Genomic DNA, 23,088 nt, shown 5'->3' on the forward strand with positions numbered 1-23,088 from the left:
TTAATCAATATTCAGGTTTTATTTACAAGAGGTCTGAGATTTATACAGCAAGATTTGCTAAACCTGCTGAAGGAGGTTCAGAATTAGATGGGTAAAGCAGATGCAAGAGCAGCACATGACTCAATAGCTTGATGACCGACATAAAACTTTTAAAGTCATGTATAGACTGGCAGCTTTGTAGACCAGGTCTGAGGGGAATATTGTGTCAGATATAGGAGAAGTGGTAGAGGTCCTGTTTGACAGCCATGAGTAAGCCAGGAACTCCTCGGCGACCCCCAAGTCTTGAAGAAAACACCACACTAGGAATGGCATCTTTGGATGATGGGTGGGGAGAAGGGATGGTTCTAAGCAGATGGGTGTCGTGGAGACTCCAAATTCTGGTGTAGCAATCCTGACCAACTGGAAAGGAAACAACAAAATTCAACATTACACAAAAATTACTTTACATGGCTCTGCAAGAGTATCACCACAGAAGCAGAAGGTCTATGGGGAAAACACCCTGACTATTTCTACACACACTAGATGCAAAGTGCTTATCTGTACTTTATGAAACAGAAATACTGTTTCATTTTCCCCAAAAGTGGGAAAAATGTACATTTCCTATTAGGCAATTAAAGGTATGATAAATCAGTATTTAAAGTGCTTTCTCTTTATCAAGCTCCTAAGCAAAAAAAGGGGAGAAACATTCAGTCAAATTAAAAAATCTTCTCATTATTCTGCCACGTATTGACAAATCCAAGGAGAGAAGGTCACTCTCTTTACAGTGACCTTGTGAAACTTAGCTATACTATAAGGATTTAGGGATTTTGCTTCATTTATTGCTACTTTTCCTCCCCCCACCCCAAATATAATAATATTAAAAATATCTGACTGTAACCAAGTATATTCAAAATGAACCTGAGTGGTATAGACAGTTTACAAGGAGTCTGGCTTACATGCCAGTGCTTCAGTCTGTGACCACATTATCCACTTAACTACCAACTAAACATATACACGTTCTTTAGTCTCTATATAATCACCAGAATGTTTGTTTACATGTTGTTTCCCTGAATTTCAAAATCAAGTATTTTCTGCTCTACTCTTGAGATGTACTGTACAAAGGATAACGGGACTTTTGCAGGACACAGCAGATAAAGCTGTTAAGCGCTACACAGGAGTGATTACAGTAGGTGTGCATAATATAATTTCTTAATTTTCATAGCATATGACAGTACATTTAAGGCTAACTTTCTTCTGAATTTTAAAGAATTAACAGCTTTAGAGTTTCCAAAAGCTGTAGCTAAGAAATGCCTCTCAGGCATAAGAAAAATCACTGCCACACAGTCTACGAGGAGGGGGGAGTCCACCCACCTGCTGTAAGAAGTCCTTCCTCCTCATTTACATGCAGAGGGAGAATAGCATATTCATTGTGATGACCGTGGTACTGCTTCACACACTTTGTTGTTCTCAGGTCCCACAGTTTTATCTGCAAGTTGAAGGAATTGTTTGAGAGAGGATATGTTAAAGCAGAGAGCACTTAATGGGGTTGGACCTCTGAGAACAGGTCCAGAAGAGGGCCATGAAGATGATCAGAGGGCTGGAGCATCTCTCCTGTGATAACAGACTGAGAGAGTTCAGGCTGGAGAAGCAACCTTCTAGTACCTAAAGAGGGCTACAAGAGAACTGGAGAGGGACAATTTACAAGGGTATGTAGTGATAGGACAAGGGGGAACGGCTGATAGGACAGAGGCAATAGCTTTAAACTGACAGAGGGTAGGTTTAGATTAATATTAGCGAGCTCTTTAATGTGAAGGTGGTAAGTGACTAGAACAGGTTGCCCAGAGAAGTTGTGGATGCGCCATCCCTGGAAATGTTCAAGGCCAGGTTGTGTGAAGCTTTGAGCAACCTGGGCTAGTGGAAGGTATCTCTGCCTATGGCAGGGGGCTGGAATTAGAATATCTTTAAGGTTCCTTCCAACCCAAACCATTCTATGATAAATCAGTGGATCTGGAAGAGGATCCATATATGGAACTACCACTCAGTTCCACACAATGTACTAAGAACAGGTATCTGCCCTTGGGACTGGGATAAGCACCTGTCAATGCCCAGACAGTAAAAGGAACAGCATATCCTAAACACAACAAAACCATACCTTTCCAGCCATATCTGCTGCCATAAGATAATGTTCAGCCTCCATAAGGTGAATAGATGTAACTGCTGAGCCATGGAAGAGACGAATTGCTTTCCAGCTCTGTCCCTTTCGGTTACGTTGACGCACATCAATGCTGAAAATCTCACCTGAACGGCAGCCATTGTAAAGGACTGGGGTCTGGAAGAGTCCAAGAGAAAGAAGCCTATTATGTAAGGATCTTACAAGGTATGCAGACAGAATCTGTGTCATGTTTTTGAGCTCTGTGGTGCAGTTTTCAAATTATTTTAACACAGGCATTAAGAAGCAGAATTTTTATTACGTGCTGCCACGTTTTTCAGCTGACTCATTAGTTTCCTTCAAACCTCAACTATTTAGCTGTAAAAGTTTGGCTATGTAAGTAGGAACTTAGTCTAACATAACAGCAAAACAGAAACTGGAATTCTCATTTTCTGATTTCACTCTTCTCACTAAATCTTTGTGAACAAGTCCATTAGTATTTTATGGGAATTTTCTCCTTCTTGGCGGAGGCAATACACTGAATATTAACAAAATGAGGTTATTTGCCAAAACCAAAACAACTTTACAACACATTATTACTGTGCTCTTTGTACTTCTTTTGTTTTCTTTTAACCTCTGTAATATTAACAAAAATTACCTCTGTTGCCACAGTAATCAGTTGATCTTTTTGCTGCTATTCAATGGTGCAAGCATCAGACTGCATCAGCTCTGTTGTGAACAGCCATCCAACAGTAGCTCTCATCACACCCTTTTGTACAGCGTGAGGAGCCCCATCACAAAGAGAACAAAGAGCCCATGAATTAGGCAGCGCTCTGAAAAAATGAAGGCTGTATGTTCTCCTTACCTGTCTGGCAAACTGTTGTGCCAACACATCACTACTGGTTCCAAATGTCTGTCGATGCCCTGTCACTACATTGGTCACAAGAACTCGTCGTGTCAGGCCTAAGGAAGACAGGTTATGTTAATTTAGCTGTAATTCAAGTAGCAGCTGGGAGATGAATTCATTAAGTCTTTCCCACTGAGACAGAGGGGGTTGCTAGCCTTGCAGAGAGATCACCTGTGCTGAAGCAGTTGTCTGCTTGGGGATTCAGGCACCAAGCACAGGACCAGGCAGTGGATATCTTGAAACTGCACAGCATTCCAGGTCGATCTCCTGGAAGAGAGGAGCAACACATAAAGTGTTCATAAAACATTAGGACGGGATGATAACTCAGAAAGGTTCTTAGATTGCCATACTTCTTTTAACATTTCAATCTGAAGCAGAGAAAGTGTTACCCATTTAGTGTCCCTCTGCAATTCAAGAGACAGGAAACAGAAGTGGGACTTTATGGCTGTAAGCAGGACACCTACAGTCTATATATATAAATAGATGATATTGAGAAATAGATGATATTGTGAAATTTATTCAGTAGTCAGAGGGCTGACCATGGCAGGAAAGAGAAAAGTAACACTCGCCTCACAGCACTAAGTAAGCTATTTTTTAAAGACAAGTGGGCTATAGTAAAAAACATTTACTTTATAAACTACAGATTAGCCAAAGCCTAGCCTATAAATTCTTGGCCAGCCTTTTTAAAAAAAAAAAAAAAAGTTTGATTAAGTAACAATACACTAGATTTGACCTTTACTCATGTAGCTCCTGCACAAAATTTATGTCAATTAGTAGACTAGACTAAGTCCTCAGTTTTCACTTCCTTCATGGCAAATCATACATACGTGTCAGGTAGCAGAGGTGACATGGTTAAGAGCAGATGGATAACATAGTTTTAGACAGGATAAGTTCTACTTTGCTCCTGGCAGCTACCTAGAAAGGTCCCCACAAATCAACTCTTTAGGAGAGTGAAGTGGGTCAAACTTGGAAATACCTTAACAGTCAATAGAATATACTATACAGAAGGATTTTGATGGAACTCACAACATCTAATTATGGTGAAGGGCTTAAAATGTTCTCCAGAGCAACTGGGCATGCTCAGTGACTCTTCAAGTTCATGCTAACTCTATGCATATTTTTTAATGGCTGCACCAAAGAGCATGACATTAAAAATTTAAAATAGGTCCATTACTCTTATCTATCACAGATTCCCTCTGTATAAACTTAACCGATCATGTCTGAATGGAAACCAGATTAGAGGACTGCACTCTGTGACTTGAAGAAGCATGGTTCCAACAACTATCAAAAAAGTCCAATTAATAAAGTCCTGCCCGCAAGAACATTCAACAAATATATAAAGATACAGCTAGAGCCATCAGACATCGTATTCTCCCAGACAATCATCTTCACACACAACTGAGGATAAGCCTGTACAAGGAGCTATGGGCTGAGACATCTACCAGCTTTCCACCTTTGATTAATCCACTGAGCATATTCGAGTAGCTGCTATGAGAAGGGATTCTTGACAGTCTATAAGGAAATGTGAGTACTTCTTGTGTGTAGCTTCTGAGTATTAATAACAGGCCAAGCTACTCATGGAAAATCTCAAATGTTTACTTTACAAGTGAGGTGTTCTGCCAAAGTCAAGTATTGCAGCAACTAAAAATAAACCAGTGTTTTGAATACTGCTTGTTAACTAAGTCTTAAGTTCTTCATCATTCAACTTCTTATGCTGTTTTACAATTTCCAAGACAACAGTCTCTCCAACTACTGAAAATGCTGAAATAATCTTTCATTTGTGCTCTTTTCATACCATAACTGCAGAAATTGTAGAAGAAAGGCCAACAAAAACATCCTACCTGGGTTAGTGCTGCTGAACAATGATGCTGGAAGCAGACTGGCACAGCCTGGTGTTTCTGCAATTCCCATGAGACACAGCTTGCTGAAGTGAGTTAAGAAAAACAGATTTCGCCCTAGAATGGAACAAGCTGCCTAACATTTATAGCTGAGAAAAACAAGATGTTCTGACACAACCACAGCTCACGATACTTCCTCTTGAGACTTTTGATGTGTGTTACAGTTTACAACTAAGTCTTGACTTTTCATTTCTTTCATAGGAATGAGCTAGAAAGAACTAAAATTCTTGCTTGTGTATTTTCAGTACCAGAAAGGTAAGAGAAGAGGAATACTATGGCATCTTACTAGTGGTAGGGGGAAAATTAAAAAAGCATGGCCTACATAGATCATTCATAGTGTCATATGCTGATGACACTGCATTAATATAGATCTGTTTTTCATGGAGATAAGTTGGAAAAAGGGGAGCATACATTGGTGAGGCAAGGAAGACTCAATTTAGATTACATTTAAGTATTTTATGAAGACTATACCAGGTATAAACAGAATTTGAAAGCTGCATTTCAAGTTCAGTGGGGTAAATCTGTAACACGACTAGAGGAAAGCTTGAACCCACCAAACCATCCAATAACAAACTCCTCCTCAGCCATGGGCACGCGTGGTGAGCTCCTGCCCTCTGATGGGTCGGTCTGGAATTGCCTGGCTTTTCCCAGGGGCCATTCCATATTTTACTATGTAATTTCTTTTGGCATTTTAATAGCACATCTGTTGTCTGCTATCTCCCATGTCAAAATTCCATTTTCTTTCTCTCTTCTGAGCTCTGCACTATCCATTACTGCTTCCTCTACCATCAACTTTTCTCTTCTTCTGAGACAGACCTACAGAACATGCTGACAGTTGCAGAACATGATGCCAATGAATTGCTCCCATTCTCCCCAATCAATGTGGGAATGTTTTTAAACAGAAACAAACCAACCCACTTTCAAAGAGGTTCACTTCAGAGAGAGGTTGTTGCTTTAACCCCGAGAGAGGTTGTTGCTTTAACCCTCTGCTCCTATTCTTTTGCCTCAGCCAATTTCTAAACATGAGGTCATTTTGGATATAGCATTTACATACACTATTAATGAAGTGGGAATTCTGCAGGGCAGAAAACATGGTCTTTCATCTACTATTACACTGGAACAGTTCTACATATATCTATCATAGAACCATACATCTGTCTCATTAACTCCAACACCTTTCAACTTTTATAACTTCCTCTGTTTTCCAGAAAACTTATTTGCTGGGACAACTACACAAGAGGGATTCCTGGAAGTTAGTTTTTCTGTGCAGTATGATGCAGACTTGAGAAAGCTGAACTGCAATTTTGCTTTTTTTAAAAGGATATAAAACATGAGAATCTGGATGAGTCAGTGATGCCCAGCACACAGAATTCACCTTCAGACACAAGAAGACATACTATTTTTGTCATCGGCTACTCAATTAATGAAAGATTATTTCCATGCAAAGATGACACCAAATTAGGCACTGGGCACAATTCCTTAGTCCACTAAATAGCTCAGTAAGAGGCATGAGCATTTTAGCCTCATACTCCTCTTGTAATGACAGAACAGCACTGAGAACTCTGACCAAACACAGACTGAGGCACCAAGCACATCCTATTACTCAAGAGACCATCCTTAAAAGAATCTGAGCATGAAGAGATTATGAAAGCCTGTTTCAAATAAGTATCATGTTTAAGGATAAACACATTTGCCCAAAATTATTTTTAAGAAGCATGCAAATCTTGGTAGTTTCTGGTAGTTTTCCCAGCTACAGTCCAAATCTGAAGTAAGCACTATCCTTGGGAGCTTCTACCTAGTCTTGCATCCCAGTTGTAGCATAACATTCCTGAGGACTATCACTGGTACTGAGGACTTTCCGAGACAAGTTTACTGTGGTTCTGTGTTTATCCGAGCTTCACATTTCTAGATTCTTCTATTCTCTTCTCCTAACCCCTTCCCCAACCCTCATGGCATTTCTGCCTGAGCCTCCCAAGGCTCATGGCATTCCGAGAATGCAATAACCAAAGGAAGGAGGAACAGAAAATAGTACTTTGCGGTTTGTGAAGTAGAGGTTGTCATACATCTCCACAGTGAGAGACTCCTTCCCCAAACCGCTGAGATTGATGATACCATATTTACATCCTCCATGCTCTACATCGTTCACAGTGAATATTCGTTCACAAGCAACATCTGCCTGTAAAATAAAAGCTTACCGGTCACACTTACTGGAAACTTACAGGAAAAACAGCTTGAGGGAGCTGCATTAGGTCTAAAATGAAACAACACATTAATTCTGATCCGTTTAACACCACCTGCTTTCCATTCACCTCTAAAATCAGTGGCCAACTCAGTTTTTCATACATGCACAGAAAACACAGGGGTAAGAAAAGGATTTAGTCCTTGACTAACAATAAATGATCTTGCCAATTTTAACAGCTCTATACACTTACACTGGCTGACTGGTAAGCAAAGACTGGTATTGGTAGAGGACACGAAACAAAAATTTAAACCTTAACAAAAGTGATCATGGAATTCTCTGCTGTTGAATCACAGCAAATAGGCTGGTGCTACATTTTAACTTTTCTGACACTAAATTTCCGACTCCCTTCTGGCTTCGGCTACCTACGCAGTTTTCTGTTTACAAGGCCAGGAGATGGTCCTGGAAAGCTTCCAATGTAGCCTATGAAATATTTTGCTCCAGATCATTAACTGAATACTGATGTTTACATAGACCCTCTGGACCACAGGCTTTGCCACTCCCAAAATTTTTCTCTTTAATTTTCTTTTTTCTCTTGATCCTCTCCACTTGCCCTCCCAGTCCCACAGTAATGATCCACTCAACTCCTGTTTACTTCCAAAAGAACATATTGATCAGATAAAGAAAAATATAAAAATCACTGTCATATCCAACCTTTTTTATAATTTTCCTTTCTCGGAAAGGAACAGCCTCTCCCAACCTGTTTAAAATTACTGAGCACAGATTTTAAGAACTGTCACAACAGGAATAACACATATTTGAAAGCGAAATTTGACCTATGTGATCTGATTAAAAGAGCCTGAATTTTCACTGAAGATAAGCTCTCTTTATCCTAAAGACTTATCAATTCTCATAACATACCACAATGATTTTAAAATTGTTGGTTCCAGCAACTGAGGAATCCGGACTGTGAATTTCTATCTTCCTCCTCTGCATGCAGTTCACTTTTAGTTCATGGACTAGCCTGTAAAAACAGGTGGGGGGGTGAGGGGGTTGAAGAGATGAGAATTCAGGTAAGCCTGAGTTTAATGCCTATGAAAAGAATTCTGGACACCATATAGAACTGCCTCTCAATCACAGAAGAGAAAATGCCTGAATAACTAGCATGCTAAGATTTAACTTATATAACCCATGAACATGTACATCTTCCACATTCACAGAATTTCATCCTGTTATTTTAAAGCCCAGCACATCTTCAGTAGCAGAAACAACACCACAGAAGTCACTAACTTAACTTGCCTTCTGCACTGTTACTGGATCTGAGCTACCTTATCTATTCTAATTGGGGGGAAGGGGAATGGTCACATCAGTTGAAAGGCATCCATCCAAAGAAAAGCTGTGCTGTATTCCTGAAACACAATGTGGCAAACCAGCATATTCATATACATACGTGTGTGCACATATAAAGTGAATTTTTTTTGGAAGTGAAATTGGGAAACAACTTTCCCATTTGAATTCTCATCATTTTAGTAACCTGATTAGAACAGAATATAACCTTTTTGCTAATTTTAATGAATATATCCTTCCTTCTCCTAATGGAAGAAGAAATGCAAAAAAACCTGACAGAAACAGCTGCACTAACAGCAGAACTTGGCACTGAAAACAGAGGGCAAATCAAATCATTGTACCTGCAATAACTTGTGGAGCTGAGCAAACCCAGCTGCCTTTTCTGTAACAGCACAGATGAGTTCAGTCCAGCCTTTGTTGTTTTCTGGAAGAGAATAACATGGAAGCCTACTCAGTTATTTGCTTGTTTATGATTCGAACATGGCTGTGGGTCTTAGATGTTTGGGATATGTAAGTAACTTTTTCCTTTAGCCTACATAAATTAAAATTTTCAGAACATCTATAAAACACTTTCCAGCACCATCTCCATGGTCTCCTACAGTAAGCAGACAAGAATATATTCCTGAGAGATGTGGGGTGCTTCTATAAATATAAAAGCTGAAGAAAAAAATACCCCAAAACAATAGCCATTGTTTTCACTCTACATAATCAGCAGTACCACCTGGAGGTGTGAAGTCACCTTCTGGCTTCGCTATAACACCTTAAATTCTTATTATGCAGCAAAATATTCTATCGCAACAAGATTGCTACTAAGGATGCAGTCTTACTGTTGCACTGAACCGCTTTTCCATTCCATTTCTATTCTCCCCCACAGCAGGGGGGCTGGAACTAGATAATCTTTAAGGTCCCTTCCAACCCAAGCCATTCTATGATTCATAATTTTTTAAAATTTCATGCAAACACTTTCTGAGGAGACCAAAGGATAGAGCACTTTGTAGAATTACAGAGTAAGAAATCTTTTTTATAATGCTCAGACAAAGCAATAGTGAGAGTCAAAATGTTCTTCACAGTGGAGACTAAAGAGCTGAATAGCTGGTTGGAGCACTTAATTGCCTAAGGAAAAGAACACTGCTCACTTATTCCAAATGACAGCATACTGAAACCTGGCATCCAGTGTTCTGACTCAAATGTAAGTGTTGGATAGCTGCAATTTTGAGCACAGTTCCTGTCTTTTTACAGGTTTTTTGTTTGTAATGACTTGATTTCATTCCTGTGTGGAACATTCAAATAAAAGGCTTCAAGGACTATATATTCTTAGCCAAAAAAGAAATCGAACTGTGTCAGAATTGAAAGGCTTTAGTTTATAAGCTGTCCTGGGCCAGAGTACAATAAAGTCTAATTGCAATCTTTTTCAGAACATACCTTCTTTTGTTTTTCTTCCTCTTCTAAGAGTCTCAGTCTTTTGCATTCCATCACCTTGCACTGAATGCTCTCCTTGGTGAGTGGGTTGTAGTTATTATGTCCAGGCAGCAGGCGAAAATAGCGGTTCTTTTCTGAGTCATAATAAAATCCTGGCAGTTCTTGGGGGGTGGGGGAGAAAAAGTGACAAAATCACATGGATAACTAAGTTTGTTTATGGCTCTTTGATATTGCAAGTCTTCATGTGAATGTCAGTCACAAAACCCAAAGCTCTTGCTCCCAACAGGTCCCAAGTATGATACACAGATTGGGAATAGATGAGCCACTTACAGGAGAAAAAAAGATTATAGCTTTTCAAATGCAGTGCCATTACACAGGTACAAAAGGGATGTCACCACTGACCAAGAGGAAATTCAGATAGATCAGAAGAGCAAAAGAAGAAAGGATTTGCTGCAGAACAAAAATGATCTTTCTTCATAAATCAATCATGAGGGGACATTCTTAGTTAAAAAACTAGGTAGGACAGTCCCAAACAGCAGCAAAAAAATTGACAATGAGGTATCACACAAACCAAAATAAAGTAATTCGCTTCCCAGAACAAGATACTTTTTCTTCAACACATAGGAGAGATTTAGATATAATCAAGAGTACATTTGGCTCCCTATCCAAGGATAAATTGAGATGAGAAACATTCAATTTTAGTGCTTCATTGTCTGGGTGAATTCAGAGGCAGGCAGATAAAATACTTTGACAGATTCATAATGGTACATTGTTTCAAGACAAAGGATTTTATTCAGAAGAGGCAATTGTTACATTTCATTTCAAGAGTTTTTATTTAAAACTTTATCTACTACCAGAATTTTCATTTTAAATAACCTCTTTTTGCTGCTGCTTACAATTCAAATATTTGTCCCCATCTTTTAGGTTCAGTGACCAAAACTTATTCAGGTCAGGAAAAATAAAAAGTTAGTCAATGAATCGGTAAAGGTAATAAAAGCACACTACATTTAGTACACAGAATCTAATTACACAGCAATAAATGTCTTGCAGGATACATCTCCTAACACAATCACAACATAAAACATTGATATACAAAAACCCTCTGGTTTTGTCTGTTTTTAAGAATCAGAGGTGTTTCAGGACTCTCCTGTTGCAGAGAAATACATGTTTCCACAGGCATAGCTTTTGCTAGCACTATTTAATGAGTCAGGAAACCAGAACATAAATGGGACATCTTCCTCAACAGCACTGATACTTCATCATTTGTTGTCAATGAACAAATATTTAGCCAGAGTGTATTTCTTACAGACTACAAAATACACTGAAGGCATAAAGAGAGATGATTCTCCAAAGTGGTGGATCATTGTGCCTTTCAAAAGACTGAACAACTGGAAACAAGTAGTAATTTCTTATATGCTTTCTTATTTTATTTGCTTCCTTAGTAGTTAATTTTCTTCCCAAAGCAGCATTTCTGGAGGGAGAAAGAAATTTCTCTTTTTTCAGCTTATATCAGCTTGGCTAAGCACACAAATTTTTAAACACGAGAAGCACTTCTGGGCCTGAAAGTGATTTGGGCCTGTTCTCCAGATCCTCACTCACTATATCTTTTTATATCACCTGATATTACTTTCCTGTAACACCAGACTATTAATGCAACTACTACTACTTTTTTCCTTCAATCAGCATATAGAAACTGATTTTTTTACCTGTAAACACCATCTCTTACCTGGTACTACAGAGTTCTGTGTTGAACTGGATGAAGAAGGATCTCCACTGCTGCTGGGACCTGCATTCACTGGGGTCTGTGGTTCCTCCTGTACCAGACTAAAAAAATAGCATTGCCTTCAAGACAGACTCACAACTGTCCTACACATTTCCCCACAAAGAATCTAGAAAGCAGATTATTATTGACATTAATGGAGTCCTGTTTTGCAGTGCTGTGATAAGCACACTCTGCATGTCACCATACATTAAACTATGAAAATCAAACAATGAAAATATTCAGCTTAAAAACCTCTCAAGAACATTAGAGATAAAGGCATCCTAAAAGCCTTAAACTACTTGCTAAAACATTAGAGGGGGCTGCTGATTCTGCAAGCACCTTTAACTCTTTCTGGTAAAAGATTAACTGGGCAATTTTACATTAAACAAACAGCCCACTCCTGAAGGCCTGCAAGTCTTCTCAGCATAAACTGAGAGACAGCATGGGTAAAACACTGACGTCACATCAAAAATATTTTGCCATTCTCTTCATAACAAGAATTTCACTGATGAGGTTCAGAAACATTCAAAATAAACAAAAGTTTAATGAAAACTCCAAGAATGAAAAGCCTCTGCTTTTCTAATAAACATTGCAGTAGATGAGGTAACTGCAGCTTTCCTCTTTTTGAAGTAATATAAATAAGCACATTCAGTATTGCTGAGCAAAATTCCACTGGGATGTTTTCTGAATCACCTGTACAATTCTCACTTTTTAGGACAGGTCTTATTACAAATAATCTTAAATACAGTAGGTGAAGGTGTTTTGCAAGAGTTTTAACTTATTGAAAACAAAACAATAAAGAAATTCTAGTTCTAATACCAGCTCTACTGCTGTTTGATTATACAGCTTTGAAAATAGTTAAAGAACACAACAGATATACAAGGGCAAAAACACCCTAGATCAAACCCAAGCACTTAACTTTAAAACTCTTTAAGAAAATTCTTTTAATTCTATACTCACTGAACGAGGGCCCGTTTGTGTTTCTAACCTTTCTTATACAAGTGAAACTAATGTGGCAACTCATATATGTGTGTCTCTTTCTCTAAAAGTATGTATAATAAAAAAAATTTAGCGCATTAAAGCAAAGGATTGACATCTTTTCGTCCTGCAAGAGGCAGTAATGAAAGAATATGAGAATGAAAAAGAACCATAAAACCAGCTCCAACAGAGGCAAGTATAAAACGCACTTTTCTGAAAGAATCAGTTTTCAAGGCTGGTGAAACTTTGCTTAATTTTCCTGATCTGCTAGATATGGTACTATTACCACATTACTTAACGTGCTTTCAAACATTCAGGAAGATTCTTTAATGACAGTTTTTACACCAGTAGACACTAAGGCACAAAATAAACGGGCAGTTAGAATGAAGCACTGACATTTTTCTTCCCTGAACTATCTTTGCATATTGGTGAAGAGTTTAGGGACGATCATGCACACCTGAAAGGACTAGCTCACGCAACCACATCTCAGCTTAAAATCAATGTACAGTTGTAAACATATAGTAAACTTCCAGAAATCAGTGCGATTCCACTCTCACTAGGGATGGCAGATATAGCTCTCAGATATACCCTCATAGTCCTAGAAAGTCACCATTCTGCAGATTTAATTAGGCACGACACGCCACAGCTGAACCCCCGCCAGCCCACGGTGCGGTACTCGCCTTCCGGCGCGGTTGCCGTGACCGGATCTCCTGTGCCGGCGGGGGCCGCGCTTGGGACCGCTCCATCCACGCTTTTCCTTGCCTCGCCCGTAATGCCTCCTCATTTCTGCTTATAAAGCAAATAGACACACATGCTGCACCTCTGCTTGCCTGGAACGCTCCAACACACAAGGCAGATCTCCTAAGGCGACCTCTTTTCAACCACTTATATCCTGTAACGACCAGGCCCGCCGACCGCCCGCACCACGGGCGCTCCCCTGCGCCTGTCGGCTTCCCCGCTGATCCGGGACCAGCTCCGCGGCTCTCCTCGCGTCGGTGAGGCCAAACACCCCGGAGGCAGAAGGACAGTGTCGGCAGCGGCAACCACTCGTCCCGACCGCGTCCCCAGGACCCCCCGCCTGTCCCTCACCGCCTCGTCCCCGCGCCGGGCCCCGCCCGCCCTGCCGCCAGCGCCCCGCCCCCGCCCCTACGGCGCGCCTCACTGGGCCGCGGCCGCGACCGCCGATTGACGGACAGCTCCCTCGCCCAACCGCAGGAGGTCAGGCCGGCGCGTGCGCCGTGCGGGGGGGCGGGGCCGGACCCCGGGCTGTGCCGGGTGCTCCGCGGCGGCTGCGGGATGAGGTGGCTGCGCGTGAGGGTTCCTGGAGTGCGGGGATGGAGGTTTTGGGCAAAAAAGGGTCGCTTAGCACGGTAGGGAAGCAATGCAGGGCAGAGAAGAGGAAGCCTGGGGGTGGCTGGTGGTGGCTCGCTTTGAGTGGTGCGAGCACCGAAAGGGTACCGCTGCTTCTTTCTCGCTGGGTGCCTACAAGCCGTCCTTTGGCTCTGGGCAGCTGTCAAGAATTTAGAAAAAGAGAGGTGCTCTCTCTAAAGTGACCTTCCTGGCTGAGGCCTCTTGATAATTATTTTCCTTTTTTTTTTTTTAGTCTTCTACTGCTGGGCAGCAAACAGCTGGATGGGTGGTATTGAGGCACGAGTGCTGGGGCAGCTTTGGGGGGTGTGCAGCGATTGGACAAGGTGGGAGGGAAAAAGGGGGGCTGCAGCAATCAGAAGCAACTCCTCAGTTGCTCAGAGCAACAAAGGGTGTGATGATAACCACCCTCTCTTTGAAGTCAGCGTAGTAAACCCCTTTTCTTCTTAATCACTGATTAAAGGTGCCCTTAAGCTGTTTTTGTACAGTGGCCTTCCTCCTCCCCTTCCTGTTTATGCAGCAGGTTGGAGGTGAAAATATTAAAACCAGTATGGTAAAAATGTTTGTTCATTTAATGGATGATTAAGGTTAAAACAAAATGTGCGCTATAGTTAACAAAAAAACTGTGGAGAAACGAGTTTAGCCTTTTTGCTTCCAAAAAGATAGGTTTTTTTTTTTTTGTCACTTTAATAACTTAAATAAGAAAATGCCAGTACTGGAAAAAAGGCAGTAGATTTTTGTTCCTTTGGATGGTTAGACTTTGCACTACTTTGCTGTTGTCACTTGGCAGGAGAGTAGTTTTTGGGAGATAGTATTTTCTGTTTCTCACTCTCATGGTCTATGTTTACAGCTCAAAATGCTTAGAGTTAAAATAGCCCAGGAAATGAATAATTTAAAGATATCAACAACTGCACAAATCACCTAGTTTGTGAACTCTATTTCTTTGTCTTTACAAGGCAGACCACCAGCATGGTCTAATTCTAAGGCATATTTTGTTGATTAGGTCTGTTTCTCATAGTGGTTTAGTGATACTGATCTTTAGCTTCTGCAAGATAATTTTGAATTTTAATACAGTAACAGGGGAAGAGTAAAAGCACCTATAGAAAGCTGCATCACAGTTTTTGTGAACTGTTAAGTTGTTAATACTGTCACTGGTGAAGACTGGATTGAAAATGATGATTGATATAGTACTGGTACTTGATGATTTGTATGTAAATTTCCTACTGAGACACCTGTGGACAGGGTTCCAGGGAATGTTTTTTTCCTAGTGTTGGCTGTCTTGTGGATAATAATCCAGAATGTCTAATGCTTTGCAGTAATCTTATTCTCTGCTTTGTTCGTTGGCTTTGTTTCATCTTTTTAATTTCTGGTGCCAGTGAGCAACATTCCAGGTTCTGTGACCAATATGCTGCTTCTAAGCTGTGTGATTCATGCCACTGAAATAGTTATCATCAGGGAAGAAGTATATTAAATAATTTGTTTTATCACTTCTATTGCAGATATTTACTATGAAAAGTCATAAAGAATAGACTGGAAGATATTTCAGAGATAACTGGTTTCCCATGTATGTGTTTAATAAAATGTACAAATAAAATATGCACGTTTACGCCCACGTTGTTCTTTAACAATTGTTTGTCTAACCTCTTCTTAAAGCCTTTTTGTTTGGTTTATTCTGATTGTTTTATCTCTCACTGAAAGGTTTCCTGATGTGTTACCTGAATACCTTATTGCTGCAATTTAAAACCAGTACTGCTATTCCTTCTACCTTCTGTGGATATAGAAAACAATTTGTTACCTTGCTCTCTGCAACTGTATTCCATATTTGAAAATGTGAAAATGCTGTCTCCTTTTGAATCTTGTCCTCTAGATTAAAGAGTGGCTAAAGAATGCTAATTCACTAGGATATTATTATAGATGACAACTTTTAGCTTCGATTCTTCCTTCCTTTTTGGACCCTTTCCATGGAGAACACATCTTTTCTTGAAGTGTGTTCCCCAAAACTGGATATACCGCTACTCAGCTGAGGCCTTCCTAATGCTGAGTGTGTTTTGCAGGCTGTGCTCATGTTGGAGTTGTAGGATGTCCTACTGCTGCACAGCAATGCTAACTTTCATGAAGCTTATGCCCAAAAGGGATGGGTGACTTTCGGTTTGAGAACTGCTATACAATCAGTTGTTTTCAGTCTGGGTTTGTGGAATTGGCTATGCTTGGGCTGGTAGCAGTGGAATGCTGCTCATCTCAAGGTGGTTCATGAACAGGTCCAGGCCACCTGCCCTGTGGAATGCACTCTGCCATCGTCTCCTCTGTTTACCTTAGCTGTTTTTCTGCTTCTGTGATTTGAGGGACTGGTTTTATACCTCTGTAGTCCATTAAATGCATATGTTCAGACTATATTTATTTAGGTGATTAGTTAAGTCTAAAATACAATTGTGAATTGCTTTAAAACATTCTGTAAAGACCAAACTTTGTCAATAACATTAGACTTTGTGATCTGAACGTAGGTTTAGGATTACCGCAGCTTAGTAAGTTGCCTTTCAGCTAAACTGCAGTACCTGAGCCTGTGTTCATTCTTAGCAGTTGCATCTCAAAATTAAAATCAATTTGTCTTAACTCTTCTTTTGCTGAGGCTTAAGCTACGTATTTTGTCTCATGCTTGCTGGGGATTAAACCTGCATTCTGCCAGTTAAAGCTCGGCTTACATAAGGCAACTCATTAACCTTTGGTAAATGGGAAGTGTACCCAGGCCCATGAATTACCCTGGGCTTATGAAGGGTAATCAAAAGCAGGATTTTGACTAACAGTAGAATTTATCTTTGTTCTAATGCCACTGAAATCAAAGCAATTTAAGAGCCTGTGTAACTTTGTATGGTTACTCTGCATTACTCTGCAGTAATAGTATCAAAACTCTTTGGTGCTTATGAATGTGAAAGTTGCTGTTTGCCATTTTATCTTAGTTCTTAGAATATTCTGCTGTCCCACAGGCTCTGCTGTTGATGCTGAAAATCACTTTTGGGCTCTCCTGCATTAGGTCATAGAATCATTTAGGTTGGAAAAGACCTTTAAGATGATCGAGTCCAACCATTAACCAAACACTGCTAAGTATAGCGATATCCCTAAGTGTCACGTCTACGAAGTCTTAAATACCTCGAGAAAAGGTGATTCCACCGTTTCCCTGGGCAGTCAGAACCAATGCTTTACAACTCTTTCAGTGGCTATTGGGAAATTTTTTTTCAATATAAATGAAGGAACGAACTGCTGTAGAATTTAAGGATTTAAGGTGATGAATTATCACAGTTTGTATAATGATCAATAGTTTGCTGTGTTTATTCTGTATCTGTGTGTATTTCACTCTTCTGCTTTTTTACTTTGTTTATTTTAAATCTCTAGCCCCCAGAGTAGTCCTGATGGTCTTGGAGACGCAGCTTCCTTCAGGATCTGCTGTGCGGAGTAAGGACCGGAGTGGATCGGATTCACCCCAGGAGAGGGCAGCAGTGTGCTTGCACAAAATCGCCCTGTCTTGGCTCTGTAGGGTCTTTCTTTTGTACCAAGTATCGAATTCCTATTAAATCAGTTTTAAAAGCAGTACACCAATGAATCCCTTTGCAACATTACTTAAAATGTATTTATTTGTATTTAAAGCGCTAGGGTCCAGGGACACTGATGTTGTGTATTTTAGCCAGGCTTCCCTCCAAGGAAGAAGTTGAAGCTTCTTTCTACTGGTTTTCCTACCCTGCAGATCAGAGCTCATAAAAAAACCCCCATGAAAACTTGGCAAATTAAACCGAACTTTCACAGTTTATATAATTGCATTAGCTAAGAGTTCGTTTTGTTGTGGTGATTGATTGTAGGAGGGTTTTTTTTGTGTTTTGTTGACTTTTTTTATGTTCGGGGTTTTTTTAATCCAGTACTTTTGACTGTTAATATGTCAAGGAGTACTTGTATGCTAATTAGTGACTCCTAGAAATTTTGTGGTAGGTTCTGTATATATCAGCTCTTAGTATTTTACGTATGTGTGCTCTGACACTACATCTGCAGTCTTTTCCAATCAGGCATCCTTAGGAGTGAGACATACGTTGGTCAAACCTTGCTTTCTTCTCAGTGTTTTTTTAGGAGAAGAGCTCAGATTTAATTTACTGAATATTCTGATGAGTAATGAATTAATCTTTTTTCTGTGGATCAGGAACTGCTGCCACTGGTGGAGGGACTTCCTGGCTTTTGATTATAATCAGAATATTGACTGGAGAATATGCAGGCCTAAATGGGTTACAACAATTTACATATTTTTGTATATTGTTAGAAATGGGGCTGTGGTTCTGTGGGTCTCCTTAGATAGGCTGGTACATTTCAGGAGATAGTCTCTGGTAAAAGTCCATCTCTGAGACCTTCTGCTTGTCATGGTTTGCCCTCTTCCTTGGGAGGCACAGATGACTGGGCTGTGTTTGCCACCTCAGTGATTGCGTGTTGCTTCATGTGTCTGCAGTAGCCCAGTGCAGAGCAGTGTCGCTGCTGCTGCTATGAAACAAAACAACTAGAATCTCTAAAACACAACAACCACAAAACAGAAAACCCAAATCTGAGTCCTATTAGACATTAAGGGAACAGCTGAAGGGAGACTCCTGATCAATGTAGCAGCAACCTAGTGAATGCAGAATGGCAGATCTGGTGGCTGCTCTTGCCAACTTGTAAGAGAAATGCAAGTGTTTATCACATGTGAGTGTTGTAGCTTGTCTGGGTATTAGAACCCAAGAATCCAGGCTAGATCATTACTAGGCTGCTATACTTGTGTATAAAAATTGTTATTGCAGGACAGGTGTGATCTTAGATATACAGAAAAGATGTACCCATACTTGCTAATTACTCTGTTCTGTATAGTCAAAGTCAAATGACTGAAGTGATAGGTTTACTGAGTTACTTTCTAGCATGAGAAAACAGCACAAGATTGGGAATTCAGAAGATAAATCTTCTACTGTGACAGTAACTCACTTCCATTTTGCATATGTGGATTTAATTTGAAATCCACATTTCAAATCAGGGCATCCCAGTGCCCTGAGCTGGAGGACCATGACTGTGAGAATAAACTCCCAGTCGACCTTGAACTTGTGTGGGATCTACTGCTCACTACAAATCTATGGGGCCTGATGGGATTCATCCAAGAATACTCAAAAGAACTGACTGATGTCATCATGAGGCATCTCTCAGTGAGTTTTGAATGGTCTTGGGAATTTGGAGGGGTCCCACTTGAGTGGAAGATGGCTAACATTGTCCTGATTCTCAAAAAAGGCAAAAAGGATGACTCTGGAAACTACAGGCTTGTCAGTCTCACTTCAATGACTGGTAAAATTATGGAGAAGATTATTCTTGGAGGTATTGAAAAACACCTGAAGGACAACACAGTCATTGGTCACAGCCAGTGAGAGGAAAGTCCTGTTTGTCAAACTTAATTTCCTTTTATGACAAGGTAGCCAACATAGTTGATCAAGGGAAGTGAGTTGATGTAATCTTTTTGGATTTCAGTAAAGCTTTCATTGCTGTCTCTGACAGAATCCTTCTGGACAAAATGTCCATCCCACAGCTGGATAAACACATCATGTGGTGGGTGAGCAATTGGCTCATGGGTCAGGCACAAAGGGTTACGGTGAATAGGGTTACATAAAGCTGGTGACCAGGTCACTATTGGGATTCCACAGGGCTCCATTTTAGGGTTAATTCTTGTCAACATCTTCCTAAACCATTTAGATGCAAGACTTGAAGGCATACTGAGTAAATTTGCTGATGATACTAAATTGGGAGAAACTGTTGGCTCTCTCAAAGGCAGAGAGGTCCTCCAGAGAGCCCAGGACAAATCAGAGGGCTGAGCAATCACTAACTATATGAAGTTTAACAAAGACACGTGCTGGATTCTGCATCTGTGCTGGGGCAACCCTGGGTGTACATATGGACTGGGTAATGAGGCACTGGAGAGCAGTGCCATGGAAAGGGACCTGGAGGCCCTGGTCAATGGCAAGTTGAATATGAGTCAGCAGTGCCCTGGCAGCCGGGAGGGCCAACCGTGTCCTGGGGGGCACCAGGCAAAGCATCGCCAGCCAGTTGAGGGAGGGGATTGTCCCGCTCTGCTCTGCACTGGGGCAGCCTCACCTTGAATATTGTGTGCAGTTTTGGGCACCACAATATAGGAAAGCTCTTAGTGTCCAAAGGAGGGCAATAAAAATGGTGAAGGTCTTGAAGGGAAGCCATATGAGACATGGCTGAGGTTACTTGGCTTGTTCAGCCTGAGGGCGACTGAGGGGAAACCTCATTGCAGTCTACAACTTCCTTGTTAGGGGAAGCAGAGAGACAGGCACCGATCTCTTCTCTCTAGTGACCAGTGTCAGGACCCAAAAGAATGGCATGAAGCTGTGTCAGAGGAGATTTAGGTTAGTTATTAGGAAAAGATTCTTCACCCAGATGGTAGTTGGACACTGGAACAGGCTCCCCAGGGCAGTGGTCACAGCACCAAGCCTGACAGAGTTCAAGAAGCATTTGGACAACGCTCTCAGGCACATGGTGTGATTCTTGGGGTGGTCTTGTGCAGGGCTGGGAGTTGGACTATGATGATCCTTGTGGGTCCCTTCCAACTCAGGGTATTCGGTGATTCTATGAAATCTCTCTCCCTAGAAAGATAGGCTGAAATCCAGATGCTGGTGCTAGATATTGTGCAGGTAACTGTGTGTATCTTAAGTGAGCTCTTGTTGACCCTGATTCTGAAGGGATGTTAAAGGTCCTTTAGTTTTTGCTCTAAAAGGCATAGTTTACTTTGCCATTTTGGTTCAGGCTTGTTACTCCTGTGATGTAGCACAGGCTTCTGCACACCTGCTAGGTTTTGTAAGTCTCTGTTCCAGAAATGGCTGCGCTTTCATACTACATTTGTCCTTGAAAATAGCAAGCTGTCTTTTGAAAGGCAAAGTTCTAGATACACGGGTAGTCCTTTTGAACATTTTTGATGTTTTAGTTAAGTACCTTAAATATGTTTTATGTGCAGCATGAACAGTTACTTAACACTCTGAAATTTCTTTTCTTGTTTTTTGACTTCTGTTATTATTACTTGTAGGCCCAATCTAAGAACTATTAAATAGTATAGAAGTATTCACCTGTCCTGCTGATGGTATAGGCATATGTAAGTTGTGTGTGTATACACACAGGTGAGCATATCTCAGTCTACAAAACCAGACCTTCTTGAGGAGATATTTCAGTGTATAGGTGTAGAGAATGCTGATTTGAAAGTGATACCAACAACAGAGATATCTATGCTCTGACATATTTCCTGTGGTGCTGTAGGTCTGACATGTCAGTTCAAAACAAAAACTGGCCCCTCTGACAATTTTATTGCTTTTATGCTTTTTTTTTTTTTTTTTGTAAAAGATCATGTCAGGTGGTAAAATGATCTGTCAAACTGATAGGGATGCTAAAGAGGCTTTACACTGCAAGAACACAGAACTGAACCTTATATTCTTTGCAGAGCTATTGTAGAGTAGAATATCCTGATGAAGAAACTTATGTTGAATAATGCTGTCCTACCTCCTTCTAGGGGGAAAACTTCAGATCTGCATTGGAAGGTCAAGTTCCTGGCATAAATAATGCTGTCTTTAGAATAGTGGCAGCTGGCAGCTTTTTCCTCTAGACTCATTTGTGCAGCTTATGGGCCTCTAGTACACAAAGTGCTTACAGTTACAAGATTGATTTCTAGCCTTGTATTTAAAATTTGCCAATGAAAAGAACTAGTCAGCATGTCCAAGGAAGTATTTTCTTCTGTGGTCAAAATCTTGTGTGTTGCTTTATACTGTCCCTTGTCTGCTTTGGTTATAAGGTTGTACTTTTATACAGAGAGAGGTGAACTGCTTTGCTTTTACACATCAATAGCAGATGTCAGGGCTCTGACAGCTGATTTCCCACTGGAAGAAAAATTTGTGACACAGACCATAGGAATCATCTTTTTTTAGTATACTTCTATATTAAATACATATGGCTTTGAACAGATGAAGAGACCGATGATATTGCGGGGAAAAAACCCTTCTTGGGAGATGTCAATCTGGAAGTCAGTGTTTTGCTTTCAGAAAACAACACTTTATCTTTTGACCATCCTTCTTGCCCTCCTTTGTGCCTTTTCTAGCTCTAACAACTGTACAAAGTATTGAGGAATTCGGCACACTATAGATTCTTATGTTGTGGCACAGTGCCCAGAGTGTGCCTTCTCTGACTTGTGGTTCAGTAATGAGCTGTTCTCAAATAATTCCTGGTTATATCCCAAGATCTTGTTCTTGACTGAAAATGAGTAGTTCAGAGGCTGAAGACGTACATGCAATGTTAGGACTTTTTAATTGTCACTTTGTCACACATTTTACCTGTGTGACATGTCTTATGAGTCAGTTTCTCTTCTCTCCCTGCCCCTTCCCCTCATCTTCTGAAAACCTCCAAAATAAAAAATGGGAAAGATGACTCCTCCTGAGTTCAGTTTTGTGGGAATAATAAAGTTCAGTTCCTGAGCTTCTCTGCAGGTTAATTGAAAATAGTCACTGAAACTCTCTGACACCTTACAATGCCCTTTCAGTAGGTGGACTGAGCGGAGCTTGCTTTAGGGGAGAGCTTGGAAAAAATCCATTACTTCCAGGTTCCCAATTTTAGTGCTGATGAAATAACTAGGACTACACTAGAAATGTAATGTGACTGATAGTAAATGGTTACAGGCTTTCTGAATTAGTGCAAAATGGTTTGATGGAAAGAAAAAGTTTCACTGGAAAGAGGTTACTAAGTGGCCCTGATTTCTTTCTGACTGTTGCTGGTAGTGGCAAGCAGTGCTGCAGGGACTGGAAAAGATGTTATTAAAATTTTTGTATGCAGCCCATACACAAAGAACATGGCTGTCCCTGAAGAGGATAAGAGCTTGGTAGTTGCAGTTAAAAATAATTTATTCAGGATCAGTTAATGCTGCAGAATCTGGTGGTCTCTTGTGCCACTGGCCTGTAGTGAGCTGCAGTATGCAAGGTGTGGTGTAGAAGAGATGCATAGCTTTCTGATTGCTTTCTAAATGTGTGCCATGAAGAGATTGTATTAGTGGTGTTACAGTAG

At 40.5% G+C, this 23,088-nt stretch overlaps 1 protein-coding gene and 1 long non-coding RNA gene across 5 annotated transcripts; one reads left to right on the forward strand and one right to left on the reverse strand.

Annotated features, from left to right (window-relative positions):
• DCAF4 (DDB1 and CUL4 associated factor 4) lies at window positions 1-12,013 on the reverse strand. Of its 4 annotated transcripts, XM_064658227.1 has the most exons (12): window positions 11,605-12,011; window positions 9,882-10,039; window positions 8,801-8,883; window positions 8,034-8,136; window positions 6,966-7,109; window positions 6,259-6,308; window positions 4,877-4,956; window positions 3,207-3,302; window positions 2,994-3,091; window positions 2,132-2,308; window positions 1,351-1,465; window positions 1-399 (listed from the first exon to the last, which is right to left on the reverse strand). In XM_064658227.1, the coding sequence occupies exons 2-12, from the start codon at window positions 9,930-9,932 to the stop codon at window positions 206-208; spliced, it is 1,191 nt and encodes a 396-aa protein (XP_064514297.1). In that variant the 5' UTR covers window positions 9,933-10,039; window positions 11,605-12,011; the 3' UTR covers window positions 1-205. The 4 variants fall into 4 exon arrangements, with proteins under 4 accessions (XP_064514297.1, XP_064514299.1, XP_064514298.1 ...); XM_064658229.1 differs by lacking the exon at window positions 6,966-7,109 and having other exon boundaries at window positions 11,605-12,013; XM_064658228.1 differs by lacking the exon at window positions 11,605-12,011 and having other exon boundaries at window positions 8,034-8,156; window positions 8,824-8,883; window positions 9,882-10,038.
• A 1,843-nt stretch (window positions 12,014-13,856) lies between these two features.
• LOC135415843 (uncharacterized) lies at window positions 13,857-17,571 on the forward strand. Its single transcript, XR_010431292.1, has 3 exons — window positions 13,857-13,988; window positions 15,486-15,550; window positions 17,374-17,571. It is a non-coding gene; the product is annotated as an uncharacterized LOC135415843 (long non-coding RNA).
• The last annotated feature ends 5,517 nt before the right edge of the window (window positions 17,572-23,088 follow it).

Source organism: Pseudopipra pipra, chromosome 6 (assembly GCF_036250125.1).
Source record: "Pseudopipra pipra isolate bDixPip1 chromosome 6, bDixPip1.hap1, whole genome shotgun sequence".
NCBI lineage: Eukaryota > Metazoa > Chordata > Aves > Passeriformes > Pipridae > Pseudopipra > Pseudopipra pipra.

Bases quoted from the DNA above. Each gene is read 5' to 3' on its own strand.
- DCAF4 (XM_064658227.1), bottom strand. From the start codon at position 9,932: ATGGAATGCAAAAGACTGAGACTCTTAGAAGAGGAAGAAAAACAAAAG. The intron at 2,309-2,993 runs GTAAGGAGAACA...GGACTCTTCCAG, and splicing joins CACAACAGTTTGCCAGACAG to ACCCCAGTCCTTTACAATGG. The intron at 1,466-2,131 runs GTATGGTTTTGT...TTCAACTTGCAG, and splicing joins CAGCAGATATGGCTGGAAAG to ATAAAACTGTGGGACCTGAG.